Genomic DNA, 22,631 nt, shown 5'->3' on the forward strand with positions numbered 1-22,631 from the left:
CTGGGGTGGTGCGGGGGGGGGGGGGGGTCAGGTTGGTTCAAGAAAGGGGGACAGAAGTGACTACTGTCATCTTGTATCCTCCAACTAAGACCTTGAAGACGGGGAAGAATTTTTTTGGACCTCAAACACTTTGGCTGCTTTGTGTTTACCGGTTGTAGGGAGTGTCCTGCTGTGTGGAGGGCAACCTTACCAGAGCCACTGTGTCCTGTTATAATCTGACTGACTCACCAAAAGTTCAAATCCAGCTCCTCGTTTTCACATGTTTGGGACTATAATAGAAATCTTGGCAGTAATGTCACAGACAATGTAAAGTTAGGTTTCAGAGAAATTAAAATATACATTTAAAAAGTTTTGTGGTGTTCTGGTTATGTTGTTCTGGTTATGTATGAGGAGCGGGAGCTGTGACAGGAAAGTTAGCTTGTTTCTGGATTTCATCTTTATAGCTCGATCTGCCTTGACAATACAAAATATCGGGAATGACCACAAAGGAAAACATTTGGCACAAGACCTGAAACAAGAAAAATGCTCTGGTTCATAAGCTGCTCCATACGTAGCTAGGAACATAGATTAGTACATCACTCATCTACAGTTGTTTGTTGTTGTTGTATCTCTTATATGCAAGCTGTTTCAGCACTGTGTGCATTTTCTTCATTTCTAGTTATATGACCACAACATTTGTAATAGAAGCCATGGCTGCAGCTAATGCTCGACTGCGCTGGAAGAGATGGGAGAAGGAGGAGGTGAGTTCCCTGTTCTTGGTAGGTGACCCGTATTTGGCCCCAGATGCAGGGTAGGTGTATAATTTCCTGTGTAACATCGGTAAGTAGCCTCTTGACATTCAGAGGCTTCAGTTGTGACCCCTCTACTGCTCCAGCTCCTCCAGGGAATGTTTGGTGTATTATTATTATTGTCTTTTTTTCATACCTGTTTGTCCAGCAGGTCTTAAAAGAAAAAAAAAATGAATTCATCCAAATATGCATGAGAGGCATGAGCCTCTGCTGTGTGTGTGTACATTTCAGCTTGAGCTATTGAGCTCTGTAATCGGATTTCTTTGAATAAGATGTAAGAAGGAACTAGAGGATTAGTAGTAGGGATGGCTTAATCCCATATCATTTTTATTTATTTTTTGCTATCCCGTCCAGTTAAGGTTTCATTTACATTCCTGCCCCAGAGACGCAACAGGGAGGGAGAGCAAATCTTAGCAAAGTGAGGGGAAATCCCTCTTGCACAGTTCTCACCATAATGGCTGTCTCTATTGGAACATTTCCACTCACCTCTTGTTTTGACGACAACTCTATCATTTTGGATTTCCAGTCACTTTCTGCCTCAATGAGTGGGGTCACAAGCACAAATAGAGTGGATGCATTTACACAATGGGGACACAGACAGCAGTGGAAATTTGACAAGGGTTCTAATCCTTATCTACTCTGCCCCAAGCTAAACAAATATTGGCTCTACATACATTTTAATATGTCATATTTAATAGCTACGTGATTTAAAGGGTTATTTAAACCCTCAACTTTACATTCTCTTTAAATACTGCTTTTATTTTTTGTAGAACAGCTCTAAATATATATTTTAGTAGCGTTCATGGCAAACCGTCCCCATGGGATTAAAACAGATTCTGACGATGACTTCTTTATGCAGACAGCCCCTAATTTATGTATTGTCCCGATGCTGCTGGTTTGACATTAGACTTGTGTCCTCTTCTGTAGGAATTGGATTCATCTGAAAATTCTGATAATGAATCTCTGTCTCCAGATGGGTATGACAGCTCAGAAGTCCGACCTATCCTTTCTGTGCGTGAGTATTTATGTCTCTTGTATCAAGAGCTGGGGTGAATTTCCATATTTCCATAACCTCTTTTCTTCTTCTTTTTTTTTTAAAGATTTTCTTTTATATTTTAAAAATATCACCGATGCACATTATTTTTTTATTCATTTAGTTTTAATATCTTTCAGAGCGCCGTGGTTTATCCGACTCTTTCGAAATTGTGGAGCGAGTGGAAATGGGGCAGATGGCGTCAATGTTTTTTAATAAAGGTGTGAATTATTATGTGACTAGCTTTGGTGTAGATCACTGCAACATTTTTAGAATGCATTGCCACTTCGCCACAGTCATTTCTGTTTTAAATTATTAATTGTCAATTTTCCTTTGGTAGCCTTTTTGTATTCCAGCAGGTGGAGCTAGATTACTATGAAAAGATGTTTTATTTATAGTGTTTGTTTCCTAGCACAGGACAGCGGAAATACATATTTTATAAGCTGTGCGGTGTGATAATATATAATCTGCACTGTAATATATACCGTAATCGTCCGTATTTAACCCTTCCCCTGCCAGGGCCATTTTTTTGTGGTGGGGTTTTTTCATACATGCTAAAATCCACATTTTAGACCTGAGAAGTGCTTAAATCCCCCCTCCCAGAGTTATATATTTTCTGAAAGCAGAGACCCGGTAGAATAAAATGGTGGCAGTTACAAAATGTTGTATTTTGCATTATATTAGTGCAACTGTTTATCAAACCTCATATTTCAGTAAAATATATATTTAAGTTCATTTTAGTGCACAAAAATAAAATCTAATACCCAATTGTTTGATATAAAAGATGAGGTTTTACCGAGCAAATAGATATCCAACATGCCAAGCTTAAAAATAGTGTGCGCTCGTGAAATGGTGAAAAACTACGGTACCCCCAAATTGTCCATAGGCGAGGTTTTAAAAGCCTGTACAGGCCATCAGTTTAGTTAACCACCCCTAGAATTGTTGCTATGTCTGGCATACACAGTGATACCTAACACGCGTGGCATGCATGGCTTCGTTTTCAGATGTAGGTGCACCCTACGCATGTTTCTGTTTAGTATGTGCATGTACGCTGGGGCGGGGGACTTTACATGGGTTTTTTTCTTTGGGTGTTTTTACATTTATTTTATGTAACTTTTTTCAGACCCTTTTTTTTTTCTTTTTCAAGGCTCCGATATAATAGCACTGTACTGATGACAGGTGCTCTTTAAGGAGACACATAGGGGTCTAATGGACCCCTAATGTCACCTCTGCAGCCAATTGACCTCTCTAGGTGGGGAAAGACAGTCCAGAAGCTGGAAGTGATGAAATCCTCAGCACATCTGGTATTATTCAACGGGAAGGAGAGTACCAAACAGATGTTAGCTGGTCTCTTTCCCCTCTACCTGCCGACCCCTGCTATGCAAGTCCTGGGTTTACAGGAGCCTGGAATGCAGGAAAAGGGGTTTGGGGGGGGGTGCAGGCGACGGGGGGGGGGGGGGGGGGGGGGGGCACACATTTACCGGCCTGTGGAAGTGATCAGGTGGCTTTACAGCTGCCCAAATCACTTCCAGTGTAAAGCAGACAGTCGGCTTTGCACATGTTAACAGTCTGTTTACAGGAGCCTGCTGTTGCCAATATATGACATATGTCGGTGGCAGCGAAAAGGTTAATGGAGACAATCTTGGATCAGTTTTTAGTGTCCACAGGTTACCAAGTGTTTTTCTAGATAAACATGATGATGCTTCATGTGATAACAGGCTTATAAATATAAGATATCTATAGGGTGTGATAATCCACTGCTTTATTTCTGTAACACTGCAGTGATGGATTTAGCTTGTTATAGGCATTTTGTACTATACAGTTGGTTCACTTACGAGGTCTACACACTCCTGGTGGTGCAAGATGCGTCTGTTTTTTTCATTTTTTAGGTGCTGGAGTATTAAAGCTTTTTGGTTTTGTTGCATGCAGTGTTGCTAAAGGGACAGCAGACAAGTCCAAGTACTTGTTGGTTAGGGGAGGAGTAATAAGAAACTGAAGCTGCCCACACACCTTACAATTATCTGCAGATTTTCTGTGGTCAGATGGAAAAGGTGCAACAGATTCCTCCATCTACACTTAACTGTGTGGTCGGAGTAATCTCCACCTGGGCCAATCTGTTGCACTTTTTCCATCTGACCACAGAAAATCTGCAGATAAATTGTAAGGTGTGTGGGCAGCTTAAGAAAATATCCATGGGCCATGTCCTGCCAGGCCCCTGCTGCTTGCAGTTATAACTGGGATTGTGCTGTCCTTGCCTTCCCCAGCCATATTAGTTATTCCACCTTAAGTATGGTGTGGCCTGCTTGCTCCATTGTCCAATGCAGCAGGGGTTAAGTAGATGTTGCTAGAAGGAGGAGACTGGTTGTTATGCGCAAAAGAAAGCTAAAATGCATTTAGATGTGTTTGCATATTGAAGTCTATTGGAGAAAAAAATACAATATGGAGCACCTTTTTTTTCAAGTCGCACAGTAACACAACACATGGACTTCCAACAGTCCCCATAGAAAATAATGGGATTCCTCTTGTCTTTGACAAATCGCACAGGTATGAATGGCTCTTTCATGAAATTTGGAAAAAGATACAAGAATTACCTTGTATTGCATTGTGTTGAGAGGAGTGCAAACCTGGAAAAGGGTTAAATCACCATTTTTTTTCTTTTTTATTTCTCTCTAGACAGAGTAAGGAAATATGCAAAGCCATTTTTACTGTGCCCTACAGCAATAAAAACCTGACGGAGGTTCTAACATTCCCTACTCTTATCTAAAATGAAAAATGGCTTTAGATGCACTTTAAGATCCACTTTAACAGTGCCTTTTTTTTTTTTTTTTGGCAGTATAAATGAAATATAATCTTGCTTGTCTCTGTTCATCAGACAGATTTATATTTTTGGTGTTTTTCTGCTTTCTCTACAGTTGGTGTAAACCTCTTTTATTTGTGCATAATTATATATCTTTATGGAGACCTGGCAATCTATGCAACTGCTGTACCTCTGTCGCTTGTACAGGTCACATGGTGAGTAATACTGGGATGGGAATAAAGGAAGTAGAGGGAGTGAAGATTTGCCATGTATAGAAATGTGTTTCTTGACTCATCCGTTTGTTAAAGTAGCATTAAAGTCTCTTTTTTTTTTAACATAGATCTACTGCTAGCAAGCAGTAGATATATGGAAAAACATTTTTTTTAAAAAGTTGTCAAATGGACAGTTGCTTATCTCTGCCTGCCCTGCTCGCTCCAGGCTGCAGTACACTGGTCCCGAACGACAGTAATGGAGGATGATGGGGCGGGCGCATGCGCAGTCCATGCCACTGGTGAGGATAAGAGGAGAGACTCAGGAAAAGTGAATGCATGCAACTGGGAGCATGCATGCCAGACAGGCTCCTTGGGACTGGAAGAAACGGCAGTCTGCGCTGGATCAGAGACTGGCACCAGCGCTGGAGGGACTCCTGGAAACAAGTTGAAGGAAAAAGATGATCGGATCAAGAGGTTTCACTAAAGGCAAATCCTTACAGCCCAATTGTAATGGGGAAAAAAAACTCTGACTTTAATGTCACTTTAACTTAACCTCTTGTGGCATTTTCTTTCCATGGCCTCCATTCAAGAGATAGTCAAATGTTTAAAGGTAAAAACCAGGTAATAGGTAAAAGGTAATAAATGCACACTTCTTTAGAAAAAAAAATTAGCATTAATTATCTTTCTGCGTTGAAGCCAGTAAAGCAAGGGTCACTAAATGGTGGATCGCGGTCCTTTCCGGACTGCGAACGCCAATCCGCTCCGGTGCATCCACTGCCAACCATAACAAATGTGTAGGCCCCCCCTCCGTTTTAGTCATTGGTTGCTAGGACCGCTGGCATCCTGGCAACCAATGACATCAGATAGGCAGGGCCAGCTTGTCAACTTCAAGTGATCTGGGCGGCTGTACAGCCACCCAGATCACTTATACTAGCCTGCTATCAGGGCACCCCCATGTGGTTTTCGGAGTCCCCTGCTCCTCTGGGAGGGTTCGAGACTATGGCAGAGGGGGGAGAGTAGAAGGAACCGGGGAACATCCGTCCTCGATTTGCTCTGTGATTAATGAAGCCTGGGAACACACCAGCAGCTGTGCGATGTAGTGCAACTGGTGGTGTAAATGCAGCCTAAATGGCGGACATGTACTGAGTGACCAGTCTGTCTGTCTCGCAATTCAGACCTCGGCTCGTTGAACATTTTACTCACTGGACCTTCTTGAATTTTAATTCACTACCACTGCAGTAAAGCATTGCAGCTGTGATCAGCGCAACTTGGATGCAGTGCTCTAGCTCTTGCAGATTCACTCTCCTATCCATGTCTATACTGAGGCACGGACATTCGGTAACGTGAATGGAAGAAAGAATGAATGGGACAACAAGTGCAGTGACGTGATGGGACTTGTAGTTTCTCCATCCACAGATCCTGTGAAAGCATCCGTGGATGGATGATGTAGCTGGGTGGGCTTAGCCATGCACAACCACACCAAATTTAAAAGTATTCAGCAGCCTGCAGGGAGAAGAACCCCACGATTCAGGTAAGGGGGGGCATTGTGATGCAACCATGTTTTATGTTACACCCTGAATGAGTGTAACGTGAAATTCATGTAACGTGCATCTGCTCCCTTTTTTTTTTTTGCCTCTTTATATTACTGTTGATTGGAAACTTGTGAAATACATCACAGTTGCTCAGCATACTCGGACACCTGTGTACACTGGAAATTGTGTGAAAAACATATCTGATTCTAGGCCCACCTTATTAGCCCGTTGATGTGTATTAATATATCACAATGTGTTGTTGTGTCCTGCAGCTTCTCTGTGAACGGGTCTTGTGAATCTGGGACAGCAGAGATGAATGATACACAACCATGTTGGGGGAAAATTAGACGAATTGATGCTTATAGGATATATTTGGTGAGTTGGACCTTCCCTTTGTTGTAGCAGTAAGGTGATGAGAGGTTTCTATAATGTTTCTTTCCACATTTATTTATAACAATTGTTGGTGTTCCATGTATTTTTTTAGTATCCTCTGCTAAATAAAAAAGACACGTCATACTAGACCTAACCTCTGCCAGAGATAAGTAAAGAGAATCTCTTAGCTGTTTGAGGACTTGGGGGTTTTATTACTGTATGAGGTCGGTGTAGTGTTTACTCTGTATAGAGTCGTTAATGGTGGGTGCCAAATCGAGCTGAAATAGGGGAGGTGGGACATGTCGATGATGATCTTACAAAGATAAATTGCAGACACATTACAGAACCCACTTCTGCTGACGCCCACTTCTCATTACTAACCAGAGCAGTTAAACCATGATGTAATGACTTCTCTATTGTATAAGCATGTATACTCTATGGCCTAAACGTTTTGGACACCTCTTCTTCAGGTGTTTCCAGTTGAAGGGTACAGTTAAAGGAGAACTATGGGGTTAGAGCTTTTCCCCATAGTTCTCCTTAGGGTAACGAGAGGACACAAACTAGCGTCCTCCGGTCACCCTAAGCTCAGTATACCGCGAGCTGTAGCTCACGGTATACTGAGACGCCACAGCTCGCGGTATACTGAGACGCCACAGCTCGCGGTATACTGAGACGCCGCAGCTGAAGTGGATCCCGACAATTATGTCTGGATCCGCCCAGCTGCGTGAGTGACAGCTGGATTTGCCTATCTAGAGGCAGAGCCAGCTGTACCCGCCCCCTCCCCCGTCCGTTCCGCCAGTCAGCGCTGGAGGATGGGAGGGGGGAATCCAGGCCATCCCCGGTCACGGGAGAGAGCCGTGACAAGATCGAGAAGTGAGCGAACACCGGCATGTGTTCGCTCACTTCCCCATCTACTGAGCCGACCTGTGATAGTCTCATTGTCACAGGTCGGCTAGAACTATGAGGTGAGTGAAAAGCACTCACCTCATAGTTCTCCTTTAACGCTACAGTATACAAATACATTTTGGATAATTGCGTTCTTCCTTGTGGCAACAGTTTGAGTAAAGCCCCTTTCTGTTCCAGCATGACTGTGACCCTGTGTATAAGTAGGCTCCATAAAGACATGGTTTGATGAGTATGGTGTGAGGGAACTTGAGTGGCCTGTGAAGAGCCCTGACCTCAACCCAATTAAGGGATAAATTGGAATGCAGTTTACAGACCAGTTTTCCTTATCCATCATCAGTACCCCTACCACACAAATGCTCTTTTGGCTAAATGGACACACATTTCCACAGGCACACTCCTAAATCTTGTGGAAAGTCTTCCTAGATGAGTGGAGGCTGAAAGGCCAACTCCATATTCATGCCTATGGTTTTGGAATGGGATGTCCAACAACCTCATGTAGAGTGTGATGGTCAGCTGTCCACAAATCTTTGGCAATATATATTATATGCATGTGTTGCATAAATTGTTTTAAAGGTCAAAGTGAAAGTATTCAGGGGTTGCATCAGGTGGCTGTTTCCAACTGCTATCTAATATCTCACTTAAAGGATAACTGTGCTTTATAAAACCCTTTATTAATACATCCAGGCAAATGAAACCATTTTGCAGATTTAACCATTTAATTACCTGGCATTAAGGGTTCAAGCCAGTAAGAGGTCCTTGTGTTTACAGTAAAAGAACCAAGGGGGATAGTAATAAGTTCTGAGACTATCCCATTCTTTATTGCCTGTGAAGGACTTGCCTCCTAAACAAAGGAAATGTTGCAGGTCAGTGACATGCCAAGTAATAAAGCAAGGATAGCGATGAAAGCCCTGAAGCACAGACTGGATAGTCAACAGTACCCATTTGTATAGTTTGATGAGTTCCCTTTTAGCCCTGTATGTCTGTCATATTTTTCAGGAGCTGTCAGGTCTATGTGTGTGCAAGTTCCTTCAAATAAAATAGCTCCTGTATCACTATTAATGTATAGGTTTCTAAAATGCGTGCTCACAATCGGCTGGCAAAACACCACATAAAATATTCTGAGCAGAGGTGCCCCTGTGTTCAGTAGCTTCTCTTTGTGTTTTGAGGAACTTCTACTTTCTTAGTCTTTAGTCACAGGCATTGTGTACCCTGGCTTGTAGAAGCCGGTCTAAAGGTCATTGGCCACTGACTCTTCTCCTTATCCCCCTCCTTCATTAATAGTATTCAAAATAACTATGAACCATAGATGCAGGTCTCCGCTAAGGGCTAAGCATTATTTTCACCCTACAGGTGTTGTGACTGAGCTACCAAATGCAGTATGAGCGACTACCTGATAGCATATAGAAGAGAATACAAGAATATAGTAGGCTTGGGTGTGTAAAAGCGTTTTTAAAGGAAACCTACCCTTTAAAGGAAACTTAGAAACTTATGGCAGTTGCCATCACTGATCTTAAAATGCTAGTTGCTGGGCTATCTCTGGCTTCAGCACATTGACTGAGAACAAGCGTGCTGCAAGAGAAGTCAGAGTTTGTAACCGAGACACTATTGATGTCTTGAGGAGAGAAGTATGACAGCTAGCATTTTCAAAAGGGGGCGGGTTTGGTAATGGCAGCCTCCATGCTTTTCTTAGTATGTGTCCTTTAAAATGGACCTGAATGCAAAAAGTAAAGATTTACTATGTTATAGGAGACAACAAGAAATGTTAATTGTGCCTAAGGAGTACCCTAACAGATGTACTTTTTGTCTGAAGTGCCTCTTGAAAAATAATGTGCACTTCCTGTTATGTGAGGATGCCTCGCTAGGCACTTGTGTGCCTACAGGCTCAGGAGATTTGGGGTGAGATTTGGTGATGATGAGATTTACTGTGCTGCTCACTGTTCTCTTTGCTGGAGTCTCTGACTTGAGGAAGCAAAGCCCTGCTTCTACCAAAATGGCTGTTTTCGCAGAGATACAGTGCAGAACAAAGCATTGTAAGTCAGTAAAGGGGAAAGATCACCGGCAAGGAGACCACAGGTAATACTGGTGACTAACACCGTTTAGTTCCTCCTTTAACTACCTCCCGGCCAGCCGCTGTGTATACACGGCCTGCCGGGAGCTTCTTGGATGTAACTGGGCGTGTATACATGCGGCGCGCGCGAGCGGGAAATCCCCGCTATTTGAAAAGAGGCAGCGATGCCCGTTAATATACAAGCGATCCGCCGGCTATAGAGCCGGCGAATCGCTTGTATGAAGCCCCAAGACGAGCTCCCTCCGGTCCCCTCTCCGCTGTCAGAATGCGGAAGTGTTGTATATTACATCACTTCCGCATTCTTGTGTCACTCTCCAGCTTCAGATGCTGGAGAGAAGCTGATGAAGCAGATCTCTGCTTCATCAGCTTCTTCAGGGGGGTCCTAGGTGACATTAGGGGTCTTGGAGACCCCCTGATGTCTCCATAAAGAGGACCTGTCACCTCTTTTGCTATCACATAAGGGGGTTTCTCAGCCCCCTCTGTGATAGCAATAAAGTTAAGGGAAAAAAAAAAATAGTACAAAAATTTAAAGTTTCCCCCCCAATTTTTTTAAAGTTACACAAAAAAGAATTTAAAAAAAAAATTTTTTTTTAAAGTCCCCACCCCTACATACACGCATGTAAACATGCGTCAGGTGCGCATACCTGCGAAAACGACGATTGCACCCATTACGCCGCACATGTTACATATCGCCGCGAACGTCGGAATGAGAGCAATAGTTCTAGGGCCATCAATCACTGATAACACTAAACTGATGAGCGGTAAAAGCTTTTAAAGCGTCGCCTATGGGCTATTTTGGGTATGCTAGTTTTTTGCGATTTTGCGAGTGCGCGCAATTTTTACGCTTGACATGTTTGGTGTCTATTTACCCGACGTGACCCCGTCTTTTATATTTTACCAAAAAAGTGGGTAATATTAGTTGTTTTATAGCATAATGTAAAAAAAAACTTTTTTTCTCAAAATTTTCAGTAATTTCTCCTGAATATAGTAAAAAATAAAACCCGCAGTGGTGATTAAATACCACCAAAATAAAGCTCTATCTGTCCCAAAAAATGGTATAAAATTAATTTCAGTACAGCGTTGCGTGACGGAATAAATGTCAGTCAAAGTACTGCAGCGCTGAACACTGAAAAATGGCCTGGCCAGGTAGGGGATCTAAACACCTGGTCTTCAAGCAGTTAAGGATACACTTTAGTTAGAATTTAAAACTATGCCTTGAGATGCACACAAGCCATCCAACCACACAGTACACACCACCCAATCGAGGTCTTTTGCTTTCTTGTTTGTGCTGCTTAATATTATTTTCTGTTGATGTCTGTGGCTTCCTGTCCTGTTGACAACTGTTCCTTCTTTTTCCTTTATGGGTGTCACAGGGACAGGTAGTCCAGGCAAAATCTGACAAATATCTTCGAACTCTTCTCCACTCTATCCTAAACTGAAGAAAAAGGTTTGCTTGGAGTTGGGCTTTAAACAAAGAACTTGTTTGTTATAACATCATTACTCTTTGTTTTTCAGGCTGTATTCACTCTGCTTCTCGGCCCATTTACCTTTTTTAATGTGCAAAAAACAAAGTACCTCCAGATCTTAACTTCACTAATGAGATGGATTGGTAAGTGTGAAAGATGCAATCTAATTATTCTGTGTTGAAATATTATGTTCATACTTCTTTTTTTATAATACTTTCACTGCTTACATTTGCTTTTGGAAACTAAAACATTTAATTCTCTACAGCAGCACTAACAATTATAATAAAACTAGTAGACCCCAAATCTTTTATTTATAGACAAATGATTCTGTTTTGTGAGTGTTTAAGAGAGACAAAGCGCTCATTCCCATTGGTTTTTCTGTGGTGCATTAACTCAGACGCCACATATTAGTAGATTTATGACATACATTTTTGATACTTAAATTGTGACTGATAGCTTTAAGAGATTCAGTCATTGTGTGGAAGCGGGTGAGCTGCTGCAGGTATGAAGTTCAGGCACCTCCCTGTACTCAGGGCTGCCTTTAGAAATCATGGAGCCCTGTACAGTCTGCCTGGCAGGCCCCAGGGCTGCCTTTAGAAATCATTGGACCCCATACAGTCTGCCCAGCAGGCCCCCCGAGCACCACTTCTTCTCTACAGCTTCAATGGCCTACTTGACAGGCCCTCCAACACTTTAGCGCCATTTCATCTCTATGGCTCTGACTTTCAATTATTGTAGAATGTACAAGCAGTAGGAGTTGAGTCATCTGATGTACACTCCATGACTTAGTCAGGCATGAAAAGGCAAGAGCAAGACTCTGATGTATAAAATCTATTTATTAGCAGCTACTGGCAGGACATTGTATGCACACTCGGGTTCCAGCGTTGACGAGACCCTGGCATGATGTCGTTCACTTCTCTCATGCACAAGTGTTTGTAATACAGCTGGAAATATCAAAAGTCCTGTAGCACTACCTTACCGGAATTCCCATAGGCAAAAATGGGTGCTCGCAGTAACTGCGGATGGCGCCGCATCAAGCAAAGTTTGTAAAGAAATGTCGCCAGCACACCAGCATGACAAACACGTCAATTTCAGTGAATCTTCATTTTTTTTATTTTTCAGAAGTCACTCAAAGTAGAATCAATCGCTTTCGGGGCCGCACAGGGTCCCCTTCATCAGGCTTAGAGTGAACATTCTTTACAAACCGTAATACAGCTGGGTCCCCCTGCTGACCTGATAGGGCCCGGGCCTGGTATGGGAGGACCAGCTCTATTGGCAGCCATGCCTGTACTTTCATCCCAAACCTTGCTGTGTGGAACAAATGCCAGGCCATTCTGACATGAAAACCTCCACACACCCCCTATCCCTTTCCCATTGACATAGTCTCTTTAAAGTAGCATTAAACTCTCAAGGGTGTCTTCATAGGACCCTGCAAGGGAAAGGAGACACCCTAAAACAGGATATCAGTTCCAGTGCTCAGGTGACCAGCAGGGGATTCTGCAGGAAGCTGAAACATTTAAACATCAAGGAGCACCATCCATTACAAGTGACTCGATTAGCATTTGAAATAGTGTAAAAACCTTTTGACTTTAATATCACTTTAAATTTTTCCTGCAATCAAGTATGTCCTTTAGAAAACCAGTTAAAAGCAATATATTGAACCATCACTTGCTTAAACCATGAGGCCAGCAGTTCAGGTAATGATTTAAAACCCAATAACTTTTAAAATCTCCTGCCTGAATGGAGAACTATGTCAAGATGGCATTTATAGACCGCAGTGAAAACGGCAAGCACAGAGGCCATCACTACTGACATGTAATATAAACCATAACACATTTAATTATTAGATTTTGATGGTATGTGTTTAAAAGCACAGGTACTACTAGTATCGCAAGTGACAGCCTAGCATATTGCCATTGGAGCAGAGTTGTAAATCTTTCTTTTTCCATTGCTCAAGCATGTTAGTGTTACCTTCATAATCTGCTCCATTAGCTGCTTCAAACATGCCCCCTCCTTTTCCAAAAATGTGCAGCCTGCACAGACTAAACAGCCCTGTTACTGATATGTACATTTAGACTGCTTTTCAAAAATCAGCAGCTATGCCCTCATCTAAATACAGTATCTAATCTCGCCACTTGGCCACTGTGGTATGTAGGAAGTATTGACGTATGACTACCCCATAGAGGACAAGGGTGTCTGATGGGCGGGCTGTAAGTCGTTATCTGGATTCACGTTGCAAGAGACAAGATGGAGGCACCAATAATTGCCCTGCTGTACATCACACTTTATTAAAGTCGGAGAACTCCGGAATCGGTGACATCCTGCACTGCTCCCCAACTCAGCGGCCACTCATCATCCCAAGATCTATACCCCACTCCAATAATGACACCGTGCTCCTTCCCCCCAGCTTCAATTGCCCTGATGTACATAACACAGCATCAACTTCAGCTCCCAGAGCTCCAGAGGCACTGACATCCTGCACTGCTCCCCGGCTCTGCTGCCGCTCCTCATCATCCCCAGGTCTATACCCCACTCCAGTAATGACCCCCCCCCCAGCTTCAATTGCCCTGATGTACATAACACAGCATCAACTTCAGCTCCCAGAGCTCCAGAGGCACTGACATCCTGCACTGCTCCCCGGCTCAGCTGCCGCTCCTCATCACCCCCAGGTCTATACCCCACTCCAGTAATGACCCCCCTTGCCCAGCTTCAATTGCCCTGATGTACATCACACAGCATCAAGTTCAGCTCCCAGAGCTCCAGAGTTGGTCACATCCTGCACTTCTATCCTGCTCAGCTTACACTACTCAGAGCCTAGACCTCATCTCCTTAACATCACGCAGATCCAGTACTGCTTGCGCTGACAATGTGACCATCAGCAAAGGTTCCTGGGTCTGAGAAGCAGATGTTGACCTGGAGAACAGTGTAAGCCAGAGGTAGCCAAACTTCGACCCTCCAGCTGTGTGGGAACTACAAAACCCCTTCATGCCTCTGGAAGTTATGTCAGAGGCGGTCAGTCTTGCAATGCCTCATGGGATTTGTACTTTCACCACAGCTGGAGGACTGAAGTTTGGCTACCCCTGGTGTAAGCTGTGACATCCTTTGTGGATTTAATCCAGATCTGCGCAGTAATCTAACACGAATCTACTCCTGCACTTTGATCTGTCACTGGTGCAGGATGACTGGTCTTGTATCCACCCCTTTAGTGTTTTGCGGGCATCCTGTAGTGGATGGACCTGCTCATCCACAGCCCTGCTCATTGCACAGGCTTTGTACAGCACAGTGATACTACAGCTACTTTTAAAAGGTAATATTTGTGTTTTGGAAAGTGGATTTATATCATTTATGGCTATTGGAGAATATATTTTTAGATTGTAAGCTCTCATGAGCAGGGCCCTCCTTACCATCTTGTTTTGATTTGTATTGCAACTGTAATGTCTTCCTTATATTGTAAAGTGCTGTGCAAACTGTTGGCACTATACAAGTCCTGTATAATAATATATATTTTCATGGAAGTTTTTGTGCCCGAAGTTAAGCTTTAAATTTACAATGACTTTCCTTTTTAAATATGAATCTATTTCAAAAATTTATATGAAAACAGAGTGATTGAAAATGTTATATTGAGTTAATTTACAGGATCTGTCCCCTGTCATATGAAAGGGAAGAAAAGTTATAAAAGGTCTCTCTTCTTCTCATCTTATATGATATAGAAACTCATTTTCTTGCAACTTATAAACTTTTGCTACCCACAGGCAAAAAGAGATTAAAACCCTTGAGCCAATTCAGAAACCAAATCACGTCTGCATGTCACATTACACATCCTTTCGCCCTCCTTTCCACAATGCATGCACCCTCCCAGGGAGCCCATGCCTAATGTAGATACTGCAAACTTGTAACCCTATGCTGCTCATGCTGGCAGCGAGTGGCTCTGTCCTTGCAGCACTGTGGGAAAGAGAGGTGGAAGGTGTCAAGGGCCTCCTTCTCCAATTGATTTATGGAGCGAGTAATGAGTTTTCACAGCTTTACTGCCACTTTGTTCTCATCTGAGTCCCTGTCATAAATCCTAGAGACAACAGTTTAACTCTTGACCGCCCAGACGTGTAAGGTAGAAATAACTGGTAAGGGGAGTAACTGCAAGGGCACAGTGTGACCTAGAAGGGAGACGTTGAGTAACAATATTATCTGCTTTTTGGTAATACAGCGTAACTGAATAATCTGTTTTACTTTACTGCAGCTTTCATCATCATGATCGTGATAGCTTTGGTCCGTATTGGCGAGGGTAAAGGTGAAGGTCATCCTCCTGTTGCAGACACCTCTGGGATCCGGAACCTGTTTGGCGTCTGTGTATATTCATTCATGTGCCAGCATTCTCTGCCTTCACTGATCACCCCTGTGTCCAGGAAGAAACACTTAACCGGACTCGTCTTTTTGGACTACACATTGGTTCTTTCATTTTACAGCCTACTTTGCTTCACAGCTATATATTGCTTCTCCTCTGGAGCGCTCATGGACATGTACACTCTTAACTTCAGCGGGTGTAGGCCTTTTGTGCCTCAGGTGATTGGCTACTTTCTGGGACTGTTCCCAGTGTTCACTATCAGCACCAACTTCCCCATCATTGCAGTCACATTGCGCAATAACTGGAGGACTCTCTTTCACCGTGAAGGAGGGACCTACCCATGGCTTGTTGACCGTATTGTCTTCCCATTAATAACTCTGGTCCCTCCCATCATTGTTGCATTCTGTACCAACCACCTTGAAATACTAGTGAGCATTACAGGTGCATATGCTGGCAATGGCATCCAGTATGTTATCCCGGCTTTTCTTGTGGCCTGCAGCCGTAAAGACTCTTCCTTAACATATGGACCCGAACTCGCTAACAAGCATAGGTCACCTTTCAAACAAGTGGGTTGGGTGTGGTTTGTCCTCCTATGGTCACTAACATGTTTTATATATGTAACGGCCAACATAATCCTGACTGATGGTAGCCTATAAATATTGCATACTGTGCTCATCTTGGACCTGACGAGGCTACTTTGTGCAGGACACAGTAGCTGGCCTTCAGTTATTGACTATCAGCACTGCAGCTTGTTCCTGATTTGCTTTTAAAGCCGATGAAGCTACGGGGCTGGCCCCATTCTCGCTGGACGTTTGATTTGTCGATGACGTTGTTGTAATGACCCTAAACAAGTCTGTAGCGTAATCTGTTGCCGGAAGTCACAGACGGTTAACTCTTTCATAATCAATCTTTCTGTGCCTTTTTCCTTCACCATGCTAAGCTGGATCGTGGAAGCACTGCCAGTCCTTTTGCATGTCTTTTAGCTCCCTAGCTCGTGATGGACGTTTAAAATTGCCTCAGTTTACAAAAGGGGAACCCTGGCACATATAGTGTCTTGCATACAGTTATACGTGTCACCTAATATCGAGGAGAGTTGCCTGGTGGATTTTGGAAATGTGTATCAGAAGTGATTTCCAAAGATCCTCACTACTGTCTGTAAAAAGATCAGCACTGAAAACGTGCTGCTCTATGTGCAATGTTATCAAACTAAATAAAATGAAGATGTTGGACATTCATTGGGTTTGTTTAGTTGAAGGAAAGCTTTTGTTACCCAAGCAAAACACCACCCTTTCACAGTATGTTCCCAGCGGAAACTCATTACAAATGCTGCTGGTTCTGATTAGATTTCTCCCCGCCCCCACCCCCCCATCTCCCTCCTGCAGGAGAGGTGATTTATGAGTACATTATTGTCTGGCTTGATGAAATCTGTACGTGACACGGCATTGCTTTGTTGTACACAATGCCTGTGTATCTTCAAACATGCTCTCTGCTGTGGGCTTAAGGTACTGAGATGGAATGCATGTTAGGCATTGATGTTTAAAGGGTAACTGCGCTTTCAGTGCAAATCCCTACGTTGTCCTGCATGCCGTATGGGGGGGAAAAAACTAAATGGGTCTCTGTATTTTACATAAAGAGATCAGTGTTATTCCCCCACCACACCTTTGGTTCACATCCTGCTTTGCTACTGAAGAAGCTACTCCTGGCCACCACTAGAGGGAGCTCTGGGAAGACAGGAGAGAGGCTCAACATATGCACGCTGCAGGGACAATGACAACTAAAGTCTTTTAATAACCTAAACTGGAACTTTACCCCCTTTCACTAAAAAATAAATATCAACATGCAGCTCTGCATGCTGATGGGAAATTATCTTATTAGTTAAATATATTTTGCTTTTACTTACAAATTTTGCTTTCCCACTTCCAAGTCTTCTTGGGCATTAGTAATTTAATGTGCCCAAGTGTTGCATCCTGGGAAGGTTACATCAGCATTGCTGGGAAACCTCATCTGTAATCTTACAAGATCTCAGGAAAAGGCATTTTCCTCCTCTGCGATGTTGTGCATGGTCACATGTTCCAGGAAGTAAAGGGAGATCTAGTAACCTGCCATTAGTAAGAAGAATGAGGAGGAAAAGAAAAATAAGGTATGCAAAGAATACAAAGCTGGCAATTATCTAGAAGTATGTGTTTGTAGATTGTCATTACTAAACATTTCTAAAGGTGCCTTTTGTTGTCATGTTAAAGCTATGGGTAAAGTTCCTCTTTAAGGACTTGAACTGAAACCACAGGTGCTTTGTAGTAAACCTGCTATAATACAAATTTGGGAGCTGCCTTTGGTGACTTTTATATTGGGTGCTATATTCTTTGACTTCACTACTTGACTACAGATGTCGAACGAGTATGCAGCCAATGCACAGAGCGGTATTGGCCTGCATGCTTATTCAAGGCCACAGATTTCTGATCAGGGAAGCCACAGGGTAAGCATGATAGCCAAGGGCACCTCCCATATTTCTTTATAACAGGTTCACTTTAAAATTCTTCCCTTTGGGGTAGACAATTATTTTAAAGATTTATATTGGTTTAAAATGACTGATCCAGTGACTGATTACTTGTGCAATTTAACTGGAATCCCCCCAAAATACCCTTTGAGGATATCTGGGGACTGGAGTTAGGAAGTGCTTATTTATAGTGCAAATATTTAACTTCTAAACAATACATATCCTTAATATACAGTATGCAATATCTCTAAATCCTTAAATAAAGGAAGATGGCAACATTAAAAAATTAGCTTAGCGTATCATCATTTGGAGTATGCTAAAAATTGTTTTTAGATAACTAAGAAAATAATGTATTGGGTTATCTCATTGCTTGAAGGTAGTATTAAACTCTCAAGCTTTTTTGAATAATGAACCCAGATCAAACAAAGATACATTGCCCAGCAAAAAAAATTTTTACATTTCCAAACAGCTCTAACTCTCTCAGCTCGGCTTCGCTGAACTTCCTGTACCGTACAAGATTACACGAGAAAGAGAAGTCTCCATCAGCTGTCCATCTACCAGCTTGGAGAATGGAAGAGGGAGGAAGTGTGGAGAGCAGGGAGGCGGCTTGATGCATTAAGGGGTGGGAGGGGGCGTGGTGGTGCCATTCATGTCAATGGCATCGCAGGCACGCCCCCTGCCCGCAGTGCAATTGTTCGCACCGGAACAGGAATGCCCTCCGATCCAGTCCATTGCGATCTGAAAAAACTGAGGGCATTCCCGTACCTCATGTTCCGGTGTAGGCAATCGCACTGCATTGATCGCATCGCGTTGACATGAATGGCCACGCCCATGAACACAGGAAGCCGGCCGGGATGCACTCTAGTGCGTTCCAGCAGCGAATTGTGCTGGAACACACCGGAGCTGTTGTGAAACGGCCCTAAAACAGGACTAGAGTTCCCACCTTGGCGTATTTCCGCCCGTCCCTAACGCGCTACAAAACAGCCCACGCCTGAAAAGGTACAGGTACTACTTTGGGCCGTTTTGTTGCGCGTTTTACTGCGAATCACGGTAAAAAAGCGTGCGACGGTCGCGCATATGCAATACGCCTAGGTGTGAACGAGACCTTAAACCTTTAGGGCTTGTTCACACGATGTCCGGATTCTGCCCTGACCAGAACCGTGCCCTCCTGCACCCAAAATGCATCCCAATGTCTCCCTATGTGTTTTATGGACTACAGTTCTCACCAGCGCAATCTGTTCCGGTCCAGACAGAAAAAATACTGCATGCCACATTTTCTCTGGACCGGAAACGCACAAAGCGTCAAATGCAATGAAGAAACGCCTGAAAACGCACCACACCAGCTAACATACTGACAGCCCCACTCCCACTGGAATGCTGTAAAAAACGCACTGCACGCATAGCACTGCACCTGCAGATCTGGCCCAGAAAATGGTGTGAACAAGCCCTTAAGCATCCATTGTGAATTTATCGGCATTTGAAATGACTTAAAAAAATTAATTCTGACTTTAATATCACTTTAAAGCGTTAATCTATGCAGGGAAGAAACAGACGATTGCTATTGTACAGAGGGTGGACAGAAGAATGTGAACAGTATTATAGGGCTTAATTTTGTTTGTGTAGGCTACATGGGAAAAAATGTACAAAAATGTTGATCGTCTTGTTTATCGGTTAGACCAAGTGGTCAGTAAAATGGGGGACATCAGGCTTCCAAACAGTTCAAACCATTGGTGCTCATTTAGCTCAACCGTCTGTAACTATAACCGCCAAATTGTTTGGTGTTTCAAGAGCAACAGGTTCCACGGTTTTGGCTGCATAAACAAAGCATAGCAAGATGATGTTGAGGAAGAATACTGGCCAAAAACAAACTAAATTGTAGGGTCCATTCACATCAGCGCATTTCAATAATGCGTGCGTTACTGCAATGCATTGTAATGCTTATTAAGCATGTCTGTGCAGTGCCATTTATTCTGAAAAGTGCATTTTCGGCCCATTCACACCAGTACGCTGCAATAAAGTGTGCATTACTGCCCTGCATGTTAACGCTCGTTAAGCGGGTCATTGTGCTGCAGCGCCATTTGTTCTGAATGTCACCCCAGCACACCTTCCCATGCTGCGTGCACTGTTTTTAGTCCATTGTGTAGTGTTTTTTTAATTTTTATTATAGCAGAAGAGACCAAAATCTCCTACCTATCTGTCAGCAATGTTTACTTTCTCTGTGCACTGAGCTGCGTATGCTCAGCTGAGTGCACAGGCTTGGCATGTCGAGATAAAGTAACCCCCATGTGCATGCGTGGAAGTTATTTCATGCAAGCCGAATCACCGAACTGGAAGAAGATCAGAAGATTGCAGCGACGGAGGAGAGCGCGGAGGCAAATCGTTTACAAGGTAAGTTGGCCATAATTGCTAATATGGTCCAACTATGGTGTTTATGGCAAACACCACCAGCACTTTAAAAAAAAAGAAGAAATTACAAATGAAAAAATAAATATATATATATATATTAACCCACATGTAACACTTCCACACACACTTAAGAAAAGCAAACATTCATAAATACCATATTTCACCAACATTAGATACATTTACATGCTAAGGTTTAAGAATAATTTACAAGTTGTAATAATCAAAAATATTGAGGTTTTGTTGAACTTTATTTAGAATACACTTGATGCGGCGCATCTGATTGTGGAGCATTGCAATTCACAAAAATTATGTCAGGGCCCATATAGTTTATTAGACGGTGTGAATAGGGTTCCCGTTTGGCACCTTGAAGCTAAAAACAAGGACATGGGGGCATGACCTCAAACCTGCAGGAGGAAAGCTCAAAACCAACTGTAGAAAGTTTACAATAGAAGCGATTATTCTGGCGGCTCAGCTGCCATCAGATTGCTGCTACGATCCTGTAACCGGGCTGGGACGCCCCCCCTATGCCATGTTTGCTGGACTCCGCTGCCCCTCTGGGCCCAGGACCAGCTTGCCGGGTGTCGGTAGGAAGCTGGGGAGGAGATCGGTGAACGTCCATTCACCGATTTCCTCCTTGTACTATGGGATCGGGATTGACACGTATTGCATCACTTCCGGTCCCATAGCTGTCATTCCTGGGCTCCTGAAGCGATCTGCACTTCAATAGCTTATTTAGAGTGTAAAGGTGCTTTTTAATCGATTAATTTGGTTTAATTATAACACACATACAGATCCAACTACATTGGTCTATACACATACAGCACAGCAATGAAGTAATAAAATGAACTAGGATCACACTAATCCAGCACGTTATTAATCTCACGTGCCCCACTCAATATGGCCGCCGCTTGAGTGGGGCAACTCAGAATAATAACGTGCTGGATTTTTCACCAGACTACTCCCCCCTTCCCTTCGTTAGCCATCACGGACATCAACGTCAGCGGACGCCTTCCCCTTCCCTTCGTTAGCCGACGGAGCCACTTGGGGAAGGGGGAGGAGTCCGGGAACGTCAATGTCCGTGACGTCACCGGATTGCCGACAGGACTCCCGGAAGCCGGCGGAGAGGTGAGTGTTTTCATTAGCGATCAAAATAATTTAATCGATCAAAAAGTTTAACGTTTAATCGAGAAATGAATCTTTAATTTCCACAGCCCTAATAGATATATATATCACACACACATATTATATATATATATCATATGGACCAACTTGAGATAGACTAGTAATGTCATTGTCTATGTATTGTTTTTCACAAAATAGAGGATCAATGTCTGAGAACCCAACGTGCAATGTATACTAAATAGGAAAATGTCTTCATAGTACTTCTGAATGTCAAGAGTTGTATTAGCCAAAAAAACATCCAATATCTATTCCATTCAATTTACTTTTATAGAGGCACATTGAGGTAAACAGCTCAGTAACTGTAACTTTAAAAGGTTTTGCCAAAAGGTATGCTTTGAATTCTGTTCACTTCATCACTCCACAACGGATAAAACTGACCAGTGACCTGCCAAATCTCATTAGGCTGTGTTCCAGTACTGTAAGCTTTTGATAGATGCAATACACACAGTATGTTCTTTGGCACCACAATGCTGCATCAATCTCTTACCTCCACATTGTAGAAAAAGCAGACGTCATTTGAATTTGAAAGGCACATGGGCATGGCTGTCATCCACCTGAGGTTAGAGCTGTTGTATGGCCTGTTTATTTGTCAGAGCACTTGGTACATCACTGGATACTGTCAAAGGCGGATGGCACTGAGAACCTCTGTAATGTACACTTGACTAATTTTTGCCAACAATCTTCCAGCTTCCTCAGCGTACAAAGAGTTTTGTTCCTGTTCTTAAAGGCAATGTGTAGTGGTTTGTACATATTTTCTGCAGCAGCTTAAAAGATGCTGATGATGTGACCAAAGTGATATATTCCCTCCAATAAGTCATCACGGCAGTGACTCATCCCCAATCAGCAAGCTTAGTCCAAGGTTTCAGTAAGACAAACAAGGCCTGAAAGCGAGCGGGATCTGCTATCATGTGTCTTTAGCAATTCCACGTTGGTTTGGGTGTCCTTTGTCTTTTATATTTGTAAAGCTAAATTTGAGAAAATCAATACATTTTCTTTAACCCCCCCCCCCCCCCCCCCCCCCCACACCACTCCATCT

General features: G+C 43.0%; 1 protein-coding gene across 2 annotated transcripts in view; it reads left to right on the plus strand.

Annotated features, from left to right (window-relative positions):
- Positions 1 to 16,536, plus strand: part of TMEM104 (transmembrane protein 104) — a 29,607-nt gene extending 13,071 nt beyond the window's left edge. The window contains exons 4-10 of one of the 2 annotated variants that reach the window (XM_018568585.1): positions 659 to 740; positions 1,716 to 1,803; positions 1,962 to 2,042; positions 4,734 to 4,833; positions 6,635 to 6,737; positions 11,224 to 11,317; positions 15,409 to 16,536. In XM_018568585.1, coding sequence (XP_018424087.1) covers positions 659 to 740; positions 1,716 to 1,803; positions 1,962 to 2,042; positions 4,734 to 4,833; positions 6,635 to 6,737; positions 11,224 to 11,317; positions 15,409 to 16,169 — 1,309 coding nt within the window. In that variant the 3' untranslated portion in view covers positions 16,170 to 16,536. The remainder of the gene's footprint in view (positions 1 to 658; positions 741 to 1,715; positions 1,804 to 1,961; positions 2,043 to 4,733; positions 4,834 to 6,634; positions 6,738 to 11,223; positions 11,318 to 15,408) is intronic. The other variant, XM_018568586.1, reaches the window with a different exon arrangement.
- The last annotated feature ends 6,095 nt before the right edge of the window (positions 16,537 to 22,631 follow it).

The sequence above is a fragment of the Nanorana parkeri genome, unplaced genomic scaffold, assembly GCF_000935625.1.
Source record: "Nanorana parkeri isolate BGI_ZX_2015 unplaced genomic scaffold, ASM93562v1 scaffold1214, whole genome shotgun sequence".
In the NCBI taxonomy this organism is placed as follows: Eukaryota; Metazoa; Chordata; class Amphibia; order Anura; family Dicroglossidae; genus Nanorana; species Nanorana parkeri.